At 34.8% G+C, this 14,495-nt stretch overlaps 1 protein-coding gene across 1 annotated transcript; it reads right to left on the bottom strand.

Moving 5' to 3' along the window:
• Window positions 1-1,450: 1,450 nt before the first annotated feature.
• Window positions 1,451-5,860, bottom strand: LOC149421209 (ranBP-type and C3HC4-type zinc finger-containing protein 1-like). Its single transcript, XM_089635410.1, has 3 exons — window positions 5,796-5,860; window positions 2,878-3,312; window positions 1,451-1,869 (listed from the first exon to the last, which is right to left on the bottom strand). Exons 2-3 carry the CDS (start codon window positions 3,076-3,078, stop codon window positions 1,576-1,578), a joined length of 495 nt encoding a protein of 164 aa, XP_089491536.1. The 5' UTR covers window positions 3,079-3,312; window positions 5,796-5,860; the 3' UTR covers window positions 1,451-1,575.
• Between the last annotated feature and the right edge of the window lie 8,635 nt (window positions 5,861-14,495).

The raw sequence follows: 14,495 nt of genomic DNA, 5'->3' as shown, positions 1-14,495 counted from the left end.
AGTACCACCAAAATTATAGACAATTCTTTGTTATCCACAACGAGTCTATCTGCCGTGTTAGGATGAGGGTTAATTTTCACTTCCAAGATTACATTGGATTCATTAATTCAATTTTAAAAAAAAATCTAAATTTAAATAGATGCTTAGTAAAAAAACTGAATTCCTTCTTGAACCGAAAATAAACCAACATGCAAGTTGCTCATTTTCACGACGTCTCATGTCTTATCTATTCCATGAAGAAGATAAAAACGACGGTAAAATATGTTTTTTATGTTAATAAATGGATTAGCAGGAAATTATTGTATTCTCAATTATAGTAATATTTGTATTTGGTGATATACTCGTAATAAACATCAATTAACAAACTTTGATAGGGGCGCTGGAGACAGGTTATATTATCAGATTGTGCTATAAACCAATTTACATTATTTTGTTTTTCAGTAAAATAATATACTCGTATGTAAGCTGATTTTATTACGTACGGCATCTATTAAATTAAATATTCCGTTTTGGGAGGTGGGTATGGGTACCGCCGCCCCGGCATCTATTCATTTGATGACCAACTCCTTTGCTACAGGTCACCGAAGGTGGTTCGCTGCGTTTGTAACTTGGGTAGCCCGTGTTAATGGGGTGAGGTTTATAGGGGTCTTGATAGCAGATGTGTCTGTCCACCAACTGCTTCGGGAGAAACTGGTTGATGGAGACCTTTTTGCTTTGCACCGCAGTGGGAGGGATGGATTCATTCACGGATCTGTCATTCCTGGACTCACTAACCCCCAAATTACTATCCACCCCTTGTACCTATTTCCTCCCCAGAAATTCCCATCCTTCCTTTCCTAAAAAGATCCCCACACAGCATCCTCAAAGAGGACATAGGCCTGAGGGGAACTATTTTCCGCAGGGCCTTCTGTGTGGAGCTTTGTTGTGGAGAGGTTTGTCTGAGAGGCTGGTTGAGGAAGACCCTTTTACCCCTCCAGCCACTCGACCCATTGCCTCATACCCTTGGCCGTGTTGAGCCAAAAACCTACAGGGAAACAGCAAACCACTGTAGAATGTTTCTATAAATTGACTTGTGATTCATACAACACCTGGACACCTGCCACCTATAATGTTACGATAAATAAAATCATTTAGTACTTTCTTAAATGAAAGTCTTTTAATAATGTTATGATACACCATATTTTTCGGCTAGTAGCCGAATGGAACAATGCGTCAGATTCCCACACAGGCGTCGAGAGTTCAGTTCAGTCCTCTGCTATTCTCAATGCTTAACATTTTCACAGAATCCCAAAGATGTCGTATAATGATAATTAAAATCGGTCCCTGACCGGGAGTAGAATGATTTGGTCAAATAAAAACAAACGAGAATAAAAAAGTAACAAAGTTTTTTGTCCAATGCAGAACGGTATATTGCCAATCAATTATTATTACTGATAAGGATAACTAAAAGAAAGCTTTAGAAATGTATGAGGGGATCAATGGATTCAATAGATTACAATGGATTACAATATCAAGAAAGTTAGGATAGGTAACATCGGGCGATGTGATGGGTTGACAGAATACGGGGTTCAATAATTAATTGCAGCCTCGGCAATCTCGGTGGCACCTTCTGCCATTTAAGCCACAGAGGCAGCCTCCCGAAGTATCCCCCTGTCCAGATGGGCCCCACCGCTGGCCTCGGGTGGGCCAACAGATGGCCAGGCCACATGTGCCACACCTTAACAGGTCCTGGTCCCCGCGGTTCACCACCAGCTCTCTGCAGCACGGACAGTTCATAGTCGGTTTAGACCCGCCTGGGTGATTATTATGAGCATCCTGTTTATGGGCTGTGCAAAACACGCAGTCTTCGATCAAATAGTTTTGAAGCACCTGTAAATATGGAACGGTTAGTTGTGTCGTTACATTACATGGAGTTGATAGGTAAGGCCATTTTTATGCCAAGTCATCAACCCGACGAAATCGGGACAACGGGAACAACGGCGACATCTGCAACTATTCAGACCAAAGATATTAGAAGAACGAGATGTGCTAAGCGCAGTTCGTACTGAGTGGAATTGTTTTGCCAAGTGTCGCCGGTTTTGTCCACCAATACTACTGCACAACTTCGCTTGCGCTAAGGTATCCGCACTAATACATAGAACAGATTTCTGTGCGTACACGTCCCGATACCGTTCAAAGTACCCTAATTAGGTAGTACTCCGGCTACGGTCCGGCGGCCATCATAGCATATCTCGTTCTTCTAATATCTTTGATTCAGACATATGAACGGAACCTGATTTGAAAGATCTCCGATCTCCGCCCATAACAATACTCGTAAATATTCTTACTGGGGCAGTTCAGTCATGTATAAATAATAAAAACTGTATAACTGAAAACGGCGTAAATAATACATAATAATCTATATATATCTTCTCTATTATACTAAATTACATTCGCTGTCCACGTCTGTCTGTTTGCGCTACTTATTACATAAATAATGCATACATATTACACTTATAGAAAGCTGAGAAAAGTCTCCGAGCAACGCCGGTTAGCAAGTCAGTTAGTATACACATTCGCTTGTTAAAAATCTTAAATCTCCGAAAGTTATTTACCGATTGCTTTGACATTTTGACACAACTGCATTCGAATACGCGTGCATTATATACCCACTAATGGGCCCGAGTAGATATTGTCCTGCCACAGACCGCCTTCTATGTAGGGAAGTTAAAATTTGTGGTTGTATGTATTTTTGGATGAGAATTCGGTAAATTTTTTTAAAGATCTTTACCTTTATTTCAAGCTAGAACCAACCATAAACATTAAAAGTAAAATAAAAGTTAATATGATACCGACAACGTCGATTGAGAGATTATTATTCCTATGGAGATTACGTACCTTACGCAACAAAGCATTGAGTCTCCGACAGTTACGTCCGCCGCACACCCCATCTACGAGAGGAGCCGGATTATTGTCAATGCCTTCAATGCACGGTTTTTCTTCCGCCACTTTGTCGTGCGCAGTCAAATACATGCACAATTCCATGAAGTAGTCGACGATATCGAAGCACTCCTTCATCGTGCAAGGCATGAGGACCATCGTACAAGCCTCTTCACAGTCGATAAATGGGCAAATGATGACTCCATCAATGGCATTATCGAAACGGGTGGTAATGCAATTTTTGCAAATGGTGTGCAGACATTCTGTCACGATGATCCCAGCCTTGATTTCGCATATCTCGAGACAAGAGCCACATTTGAAGGCTTCTTGCTCGTACAATACTTTGAGTTGTGGATACACGTCTGAGACATGGTTCAATTCGATCTTTTGGACCTGAAATTGATATTTTAAAAATAACGAACATAAATATAAACTCTCTTTAAATTGGTCAAGTATAATGGAAGTACTTTTCTCCTTCCTTTCGACCAGCATTTTTGTAATTTTAATAAATTGACACATTTCTGAAGTAATAGTCCATTTTTAATTTGCTTTATAAAATCTTGCTAACAAGAAACGAACAATAGGTAAGTGACAAAAAAATCGTAAAAAATCCTTAGTATTTTAAATCACAGTTTATTATATTTTAATTGCATTGTGTCCGTTTGTAACATTAAAATCTGAAAGAATCTTTTATTTTCTTTCAAAACAGTTTTTCATTTTAATGTCCATTGAAAATCAGTCATGCTGGTAAATATATAAATAAATTAACAATCTTAAAATACCCGCGGCATCATTAGACAAACTTCATCTATTAGCTGGGTTAGTACCGGCCGGATTAAAAAAATGGTTTTAATTAAAAAATCTAGATCACTTTATTTTGAATATAATCCGATAGTATTATTATGCCAGCGTCTGGACGGTTTAGGCCCTCTGATTGGTCGAATTCAAATGGTGTGTTTCGTTTAAATTCCGCAAAGGGAAAATATCACGCATTCTAGGGTTCCTTGAAAAAGACAATCCCTTCTTTACCGGCCGCTGGAGTAGTTTCCCTATTGGCCGACAGAGCGCACCTCTGGCGGCATAATAGCGTATAATTTCATTTGAAATAATCCATAACAAATACGTACAATTTCATCTATTCAAACTACCAAACTACCGTTTTAATACGCATTTAAAAAAAAAACAATCATTTGATTCAACTTAATGACAATAAACAACAACTCTTTGCATTTACGATTTTAAAAAATATTGATATTTGATATTATTTACGTAAATAATAATTTCGCGCCATTTTGACAGACCTTAATACGTGTTAGTTTGTAGGAAGTATAGGCACTGCCAACCCAATAAAAATACCTGAAACACAACCGGAAGCTAGAAACGCTTCGTTATATTTAGAAATGTATCTTAGAAATTATAGAATATAGACCAGTGGCGGGCCCAGGGGGGTCCAGAAAGGGTCCAGGGAGGTCCAGAGGGGTCTGCAGGGGTGGCAGTGAGGGACTAGGGGCCAAAGAGAGGCCTAGGTGGGGAAGGGGCCCAAGGGATGCCTAGGGTGTTGCCGGGAGGCGGCGTGAGAGTATTTTACAAGAAGAAGAATAGTATTTTAAGCATGTGTAATGCTTGCAGTATTTTTTAATTACTTTGGCCGGTAGGTACCTACTGTCTCAAGTACTGTGTTTTATGGGAGTTTTTTTTACAAACATAGTAGTTTGTTTACTACATTGATTTATTTTAAATATCTAAAAATCCTGATAAAGTTTGTGCTCCGGAGAGGAGAGGAGGCTTAGAGAGTTATTGTTCAATTCATGATCTTTCACAATATTTTTCTCACAATTATCATGGACTTCAAATAACTTTGTTTACGCTTATGTGGTTCCATGACAGTTGACCCCCCGGACAGCGGATCCCTCGGACAGTTGACCACCTAAAGGATTATTCCTTCTGTACGTCCTCATATGCAGTTTGTTAAGGAAAATACGCTGTAACTAAGTAGTTACTAGTATTCCTTGGACGTTCTACCATGTAAACTTCTCCAGAAAACCCTGGCACTAATAACAACAAACTTTAAACTTAAAATATACTCAGTTAGAATTTAACTCAACCATTTAGAATGGATTTTACATTGTACGACGTTGTCATGCACAGACCGCCTTATATATATGGAACTTTCAATTTGTGGTTGTATCACAGACATATGAATATATGTATTTTAAGATGAAGATTGAGAAAAAAATAAAATAAAAAAATTTCGTTCACAAAATTGTTATTTTATTTTTAGATCTCGACAACAACACCACCTATCGGGGTCAAAACTAGCCTATATTTCAAACTGAAACTAACCATACACACAAAATTTCATTGAAATTGGTTGGGCGGTTTAGGAGATTAGCGTGTTTGAACACAGTGACACGTGATTTTTATATATCAAGTTTATCTCACACTACATACAGAGTTAATATAATGATAAATAAAATTCAAAAATAATAAAACTTCTTGAAAAATTTCTTGTATATTATACATATATGTTGTTATAAATTTTTGTATATTATTATGTTTTTCACCTGTTTGAATGTATGTACTGATGGGATTTGTGGGTTAGCGCTAAACTCCCCACATTTCGGAAAAAAAAACATTGTAACAGTGTTCGAAACGTCGTTGCTAAAGAAGGAGGTACCACAACAGGGCACCGTTCATAAAACACTAAAATACTGGCCGACTCTGTAATACTATTATTGGAATTAGTATACAATTATACTGACTGACTTGAGGGTCTGGAATAGTTCAAAAAATAAATACAGCTTACTTATGTAACAAAATATTAGAGTCCTGACATGTGTAGGATTAAAATCGCACGAGACAATGTTTAGACTCACCTAATTATATCGTGGCACTCCTATCGTGTTACTGATGAGGGTGTGACTGATGATGCTGACTGCAATTGTAGTATAAATACACTCACTCACAATAATTGCAGACTCATTTTACTAATATTTATATTTCGTGATAAGATAAACATTAAATGCTGAACTCCGATAAGGGCAATGGCGATAGAATATGAGAATTGAATCGAATTAATAATAAATGATTAATTACGAATAACGATAAAATAAATTTCACATGAAATTCATTGAAATGGACGAAAAAAATCAACGCGCACAACCCATCCCGCTAGTAGGCACTAGTGTAGCATTTTGCCATCAAAATGTATGGGAAATGTCAGAAGTTATTATAGGGTATTTGGTTATATTACCAGATTGTAACCAAATCACATTATTATTGTTTTTATATAAAATTCTTTCATCATGCTAAATAAATCAAACTTAAGCGCAATGCGCAAGATTAAATTTGTGATTTTTTTTTCAAAATCATTTTCTGATGACAAAATACGTACATCGACTCATCTTTAGTTATTTAGTCACTGACTCAACTTTCTACGTATTTGGGTTGAGACACACCTACTAGAAATATAATAATAAGTGAAAAAGACATGAGCCGCTTGCATGCAATTTTTAATGGCTTAAAAAATGCTCTTGAATAGATTTTTTTACCGAGAGTACAAAAATGCCACAATATTATTTAATAATAAATAATCGTTTACTTAAAAATCCGTGGTTTTAGTTTGTGACAACTTCCTATGAAATCTATACGATAAGTTAATCCTTATAAATTGTTACAAAACTCAACACTTAATAACTCTTTGATTTGAATGTGAAACTTATTTTACCATGCCTGGGGGATAAAACCGACTCTTGCGTTGCAAGACGGGATTTTTATGAATTTCAATTTTTATTTTTTTACGGGATTTTTATGAATTTCAATGGCCTGTAAACATTAATATATCCCGTAAACATTAATAGAGACGATGGAGCTAAGCTCAATAGTTCTTGGTATCCGGTAATTGACGGCTACACCAGAGCTAAACGAAGAAAACCACTTTAAATAAAAATGATACGTTAATGTTAGCTCAGAAGGTTGGAGCTGGCAACACGGTATCACATCCTCATACAATACACATCTGCCCTGATGATGGACACTGCAATCCTGTCCGAAACGTTGGCTAAAGAAGGAGTTAGCGCAACACCGCTACCGTTTGGCCGTGAAAATCTTAAATTATATATGAGTTCAATTTTCTGATTTTTAATTATTGCGCTTATTTAACATGATGTAATCTTGCTAATTACTACGGTTTTGAAAGCACGATTTAAAAGTAAGAAAAAATCATCCAGAAATTTACATACCTACATCTATTTTTATTAAAAATATATGAGCATAATTTTTTTTTGTGTTACTGAGGATTGAACCTTCCTCCCCAAGGGCTTACTAAAATGAGTGAAACGCATAGACATATGAATATTAGTAGACCTGCCCTAAGTGATTAAAAGCGTATTATTCCCCACTCCCCATACCGGTTCCATTGGAGCCCGCTGTGCTCGCGAATGGCCTCAAGTGAATTTAGAAAACGTGACGTCATCATTCTTGTGCGAACTATGGTCGAGGCATCATCGGTTCATTTTACGAAATAACACGGCAAAATGGTGGCTTGTGGTATGAAAACTTGTAAAAATAGATGTGAAAAAGACAATAAACCCAATTTTCGTATTACATTCCATATATAAGCATTATTTTACTTTATTTTAAGCATATTCACATCGTATAATATGGATCAGTTGTAGAAACATATACTATCACATCGAGATACGTCTGGAAGCGAAACACAAAGCTGGTTGGTTGCTGGGAAGTAAATTATGAACATTTATAAAAGTGTCTTAACTAAATACGTAAACGAAATATTCGACTCTGAAAATAGAAGAAATTTATTTTGCCGAATTTGGACTTTGCAAATTTGTTCATAACGTGGCGAGTAATTTGCGCTCTCATGTAAAAATGTCTATTCATTCAAAAGCAGATTTTACTTTTAAGAACTAAATGGTGATATTATAATGCGAGATGCCTATATACTGTCAGATTGATTTATTGACGAACCACAGTCAGCTTTACCCCCTTCGTTCTTCAACAGTTGATTTTGCCCCTCATCTTTAATTTCTAGTTTATATATTCATATGTCTGTGGTGAAACGAGTTTTCACTTAAGCCAAATCCTAATTGAATGCTACCGAGATTTATTTCGTATATAAAATTCTTTAGTTTTTTATTATCTCATTCAATTTCAAAAAAAGCGTGTGTGTGCGCTTGTGTATGAGTACTACCAAGAGTTGATACAATGCATTGTTATCCACAACGAGTCTATCTGCCGAGTTTCAGCTCGATAGGATGTTGGGATGAGTTTAATTTCTACTTCCAAGCTTACATTAGGTACATTCATTTATTAATTCAATCAAAACAAAATCTAAATTTAAATAGATGCTTAGTAAAAGAACTGAACGACTTAGAATTCCTTCTTGAACCGAAAATAAACCAACATGCAAGTTGCTCATTTTCACAACTTCTCATGTCTTATCTATTCAATGAAGAAGATAAAGTTCGCGTATACAAAATTTAGATAATGATTATAAAGATGTTCATAGATATTCAACCATTGATGTATTATACTAGATTAGCCTTGTCTAGTTAAATCCATTTTAAAAATGACACCACATAGCGTACGTCACAAATATGGAGATGAACTTAACAACCCAACTCTGTTTAAACTCCTTGTACAAACGTTCAAACTCGTAAGCGAAACCAAGAAACAGCGTTCATTTTGTTACCGAGTTGTTGTTGTAATTTGAATACAAAACCGTCACCAAAAATAAAATTTTTTTGCTTAACCAGGTCTGAATCAGGTAAAGGACTAATAAATAACACAAAATGATTTTTATTTTCACATTTTAAGTTTTGGATTCTGTACACTACATATTGAACCAAAACGGGAAACGTACACATATTTACTATTGAGTAGAAGTTTTATGAATTTACAAAATTATTTAAATAAAATAGTATATAATTATCAAAGAAAGCGTTTACTTTGTGGCTTGACACTTTAATCAAATGAAAAGTTATTTTGTTTTTAACCGCTTCGTTAGGTTTATAAGACAGCATTATAAAAAAACTAGTTTAGGTACTTATTAATAATGTATAAAATATAATATCAAAATAAAGCGAGAGAAATCATATTAGACGAGAAAAAAATTATGATTGTACCTTCCTTACCAAGGATTGGAGTGAACCGCGCCAACAACCTTGCCAAATGCATGCCGATCGGACCGACATTTATTTCGTATATTAACTGCTGTAATGTCATACGATTTCAGAGAAATGCCTATTCGGTTTATTTTTGTAGTAGGTACAATTTTTGTGAAATATATAGATAGTGCTTAATCAAAGCTAGACAATAACAACCAGTAATTAAAATAACTTTTCTCAGATTAAGCAACAATACCTAATTTGTGAATATATTACATTCTCTCCTGCACACAGAATGCTCAAAGATTATAAAGCACCTGAAGAAATTTGCAGTCTAAACGTTTGGGATGAAAATGATTTGAGCACAAATGGCTTCCTGATGATGGCACGGTCAACGTGTTCCGATATCGTGATAATCAATGTATTCGAAATTTACTAACAATTTAAGAGGAAACCTGTTTATTCATTCGTTAAGGGCCTGCAATCCCTTTTTTAAATAAATTTTCTAACTCTGTTCCGACATCGTTATAATGAATGTATTCGAAATTTACTAAAAATTCAACCAGAAACCTGTCCATTCGTTCGTTAAAGGCCTGCAATCCGCTTTTTTTAAATAAATTAGCAAACACTCTTTTTTCCGTATTTGTAAATATTTATTTACTTATTTTGTAAGAAACAAACAGCTTTTATATAATATACCTACAATGATAGATATAAATATACAAGTTAACTGAAGTCAAGCCAGAGAAGTTTCTTATGCTTATTCACAAAATTGAATCCGGATTGCTTATATCCATTTCTCGGTTTGTGGGGAAACCTAAGCGAAAATAAGACATTTTAAGAATAATTATCGGAATATATATAGAAAATATTTATTCCTGCACCTAACATTTTAAGCCTACATGAACGTTACTTTTCATGTAAGAAATCTTCCACCACCTTCATCACCTCTACAGCAATAGTTATAATAAAAAAGGTATGTGTAATATATATATAAATACTTTGTAATATATATTTTTACAATGAAAAGAAAAATTTAATTAAAATAGTAAACACAAAATAAATTACTCAACGACGCAATTTTTTCATATAAATTAACACACAAATAATTGTGGACTTAATACAACCCTGAATTAGTGACAAGACTAAAAAATAACCAATACTTCTAAAGTTTTTTGCACGCATCAAGTAAAAACGCGTGATTTTAACCAACACATCAATAATTATCATGTGGCAAGCTCGTGCCAGGTACTATTGTTTATATGTATTCGTTAAAAGCGTATAACACACTGCATGACGTCATTATTGTATGACTACTTTGAAAGATGACGTCAGAAAATTTACTTGTCGTTAGTGAAATTCTATTAATTTCTGATATTTGTTAATGCGTTGCCTTCAATCTATCGGTAAGGTACTTATATTTTTTTATTCAGATAGTTGATTACATTTTCTAAAATAAAGTCCGTGATAAGTACAATCTAAAATATTTGGAACTGGGTTATTTTTGTGATTGAAAAAATGAACTTGCCCAGCATAGCTGACAAGCAAAATAGCTTAACTCTAAACCAACAAAAGGTAAAACGCAATGCACAGTGCCCATTTCGCATTGCGACACAATGCGTGCGCCTTTTCATAAATGTGCACGTGAACCAAACCAAAATTGTGTTGATGTTATTTTTCAGTGGTTACACGGCTAGTCTAGTTGTATTTAGTCTATGTATTCAACCCATCATTCACCAAATATAAACAAGTCATTACCCAATTTATTTCAGAAAGAAGAACATAAAATTTATTATTTATTTATTTATAAAATACATTAAAACATTTATTTAAATATGATACATTAAATAACCATACTAAGCGACTGCCTGTTTCGTGGTGACCAATGGAATATATATGTGAGGTCTATTGTGAACATATAATTTGATCTAATTGTTTTTATTGTATTACCTATTTATATGACTATTTTATTTTTGATTTATATTTTCATTTTATGTTTAGGTACCTCCCTAATTTTTTTCTCTCTTTGTTTTATCTTATTTCCATTTTTATAATTTTTAGTTCATTTTATTGTTTCCCTGTTTTACTGCATTTCGTGTTATATGGCAGACTGGTATTGCACCATCCTCCCAGTCCTGCTGGATTAAAACTTAAATAAAAATAAATAAAATAATAAAATATGAACTAAATATATAAACGTGTTGAAAATAGGAAAGGTTACAGCTTTATAACGGAAATAGAAAATATAAAATAAGATGGAAAACAGAAAAACAGAAAAACGAAAATAATAAAGAACAATAAGACTTGCTATTATTTTGCTATCACATACATTATTCTTTTTTTAGTTGTGTATGTTTGCATGCATGCATAATCGCGTAAATACACGTATACCCACATACATCCACACACACATATTCATATACATAGACGCATACATATTCCCTCCCAGACAATTATACCGTACGATAAAATTGATTGACACAGGGAAAAGTATACTGTATTTTTATTTAGTATATTTCCTAATGATCTGAAGATATATGCCAGTTTCCGTATACGGCTTGTAACATTTATTAAATATTTATTTATTCAACAAATTGTTAGAAGAAAATCCTCCCTGTCGGAAAAAAATAATGCAACAAATGGAGTTCCACAGGGCTCACGCCTTGGCCCAATCTTATTTATCTTGTTTATAAATGATCTTACAAAAATATTTCATGATGTATCATACTTTTTGCTGATAACCTCAAAATTTCTAGAACTATTCAAAATATTTACCATTGCAACATTCTTCAAGACAATATCAACAAAATTATCAATTTGGTGTAATGAAAATAGACTTTACATAAATATCTCAAAATTTCCAATAGTTAGATTTTATCGAATAAAAATCCAGTGATTTTTTAATACAACATCGATAACAATGCTCTTAAGACATTAACACAAATCAAAGACTTAGGCATATTCAATCAAATCTTTCATTTGTTAACCACATAACAGAAATCTCTAAAAAGGGCTTAAAAATTTTGGGATTTTTAACTAGGCTAACCGGAAATTTTAACAATATAAAGTGTATTAAATTGTTATATTTTGCCTATGTAAGAAGTCTACTTGAGTACAATTCTCCTGTCTGGAACCCACATTATAATATACATGTACAAGCTGTTGAAAGAATACAAAACAAATTCTTACGTTTTATAAAATTTAAAACGGGTATTCCAGCAATCATGTTGAACTACAACACTCTGTTAAATTATATGAATATACTCAAATTGTCAGACAGAAGAATTTTCACTAACTTGGTATTTCTATATAAAATTCTAAATGATTTAGTTGATAGTCCGGTATTGCTATAATTGATAAGCTTTCGGATTTCTTAACGTAATACTAGAAGTCAGGATTTATTTGTGCAGTGCAGAAATTCTGGGACTAACTACCATATGCATTCCTCTTTGCCCAGAATACTAATGGAGGGAAACAATCATACCACATCAGTGGACATCTTCAATTTATTTTTAAACAAATATAAAATGTTGTTAATGAAGCAACTCAGTTATGTACAATGAATAATGTATATTTCTTAATATTCTCATGTAAAAGCCCCGAAAAGGGCGTTAATAAATACATAAATAAATAACATGAACTTCCCATCGAACTTTACTGTCAATAATTACGCCCAAGTATCTAATGCAATCTACTCGTTCCTATATAATTTAACTTCACAAACTACGTAGCTCTTACTAAGTTATCTTTCCAATGTATTGTAATTTTCCAAGTGTTATATTTTTCCATCTTGCATGGTGGAGTATCCAGTTTCGATTTTATTTCGTTTTTTATTTTATTTTGTTTTATAGTTTTTTTTTTAATTTTTTTTTTTATTCTATTTTTTTTTAAATTTTGTTTTTGGATTTTGTTTGACTTTTTTTGATCTTGCTTTGATTGTTATATTAATGGATGGATGAACAGGAAATAATTGTATTCTCCATTATAGTAATATTTGTATTTGGTGATATAATAAACATCAATTAACGAACTTTGATAAGGGCGCTGGAGACAAGTTATATTAAACCAAATCACATTATTTTTGTTTTTCAGTAAACTGATATATTATGTAAGCTGACTTTATTACCTACGGCATCTATTAATAAATTAAATATTCCATTTTGGGAGGTGGGTATGGGTACCGCCGCCCCGGGATCTATTCATTGGATGACCAACTCCTTTGCCACAGGTCACCTGAAGTGGTTCGCTGCATTTGTGACTTAGCAGGACTTTGCGGCGAATGTGTCTACCCACCAACTGCATGGCAGGCCGGATCGGGAGATACTGGTTGATGGAGACCTTCGTTCCTTCCACCGCAGTGGAAGGGATGGATTCATTCACGGATCCATCATGCCTGGACTCACTGACCCCAGATTCCTATCCACGTCTTGTATATTTTTCCTTCACAGAACTTCCCATCCTTCCTTTCCTAAAAAAACCCTTAACACAGCATTCCCAAAGAGGACATATACCCGAGGGGAACTATTTTCCGCAGGGCCTTCTGTGTGGAGCTTTGTTGTGGAGAGGTTTGTCCAGGTATTTGCCACGGGAGAGGCTGGTTGAGGAAGACCCTTTTACCCCTTGAGCCGGATTTGACCCATTGCCTCACACCCTTGGCCGTGTTGAGCCAAAAACCTACATGAAAACGGCAAACCACTGTAGAATGTTTCTACAATTTGACTGAAGTAATAAGTGATTCATACAACACGAGGACACCTGCCACCTATAATGTTACGATAAATAATATTTTTTACTACTTTCTTAAACGAAAGTCTAATAATGTTGAAATACACCTTCTTTTTCGACTAGTAACCAAATAGACTAATGCGTAAAATTCCCACCCAGGCGTCGAGAGTTCAGTTCTCTGCCAGCTATTCTCAATGCTTACTATTTTCACAAAATCCCAAAGATGTCAAGTAATGATAAATAAAATCGGTCTCTGACCTCGCGTAAGACTGTTTAGGTTAAATAAAAAAGTGGGTGTGTCAAGCCTACGCAAGACAGAAGTGAAACTTCTTTTGTTAAACCGTATGAACCACAATCAATTACGTATTTCACTCGTATTACACTCACGACGCAGTATACTAACCAAGCAGCTGATGCTTGGCGTGGCGCAGTTCGCTGGTGTCTGAGAGAGAGGAAAGAAGAGAAGAGAGAGAACGTTCGTGAGCGGCTCCCCCACCTCAACAAGCGCATATGGTGAGAGAGGGACAGTGAACGGTGAGCGGTGGTGGGGGTACCCGCATTTTCGTGTCGATCCTGACTCGGTTTTACTCCGTCCCCGAATTACGCGCCTAAAGAAGTTTCACTTCAATATAATATATTTTTAAAAATAATGTACAATGTACAGAAATAGAATCCCACACAAGATCGCGTAGTGCGCTCTAGCGAACGGATATTTTATCAGAGGGA

Source organism: Hesperophylax consimilis, chromosome 9, assembly GCF_061612785.1.
Source record: "Hesperophylax consimilis isolate HC1 chromosome 9, BYU_Hcon_1.0, whole genome shotgun sequence".
NCBI lineage: Eukaryota > Metazoa > Arthropoda > Insecta > Trichoptera > Limnephilidae > Hesperophylax > Hesperophylax consimilis.
Note: the sequence above shows the minus strand (reverse complement) of the source record. Positions and strands in the feature narration are given on the sequence as shown.

Excerpts from the sequence above, each read along its gene's own strand:
- LOC149421209 (XM_089635410.1), bottom strand. The coding sequence starts at position 3,078 with ATGGTCCTCATGCCTTGCACGATGAAGGAGTGCTTCGATATCGTCGAC. Across the intron at positions 1,870-2,877 it reads TCAATGCTTTGTTGCGTAAG|GTGCTTCAAAACTATTTGAT; the intron begins GTACGTAATCTC and ends CCATATTTACAG.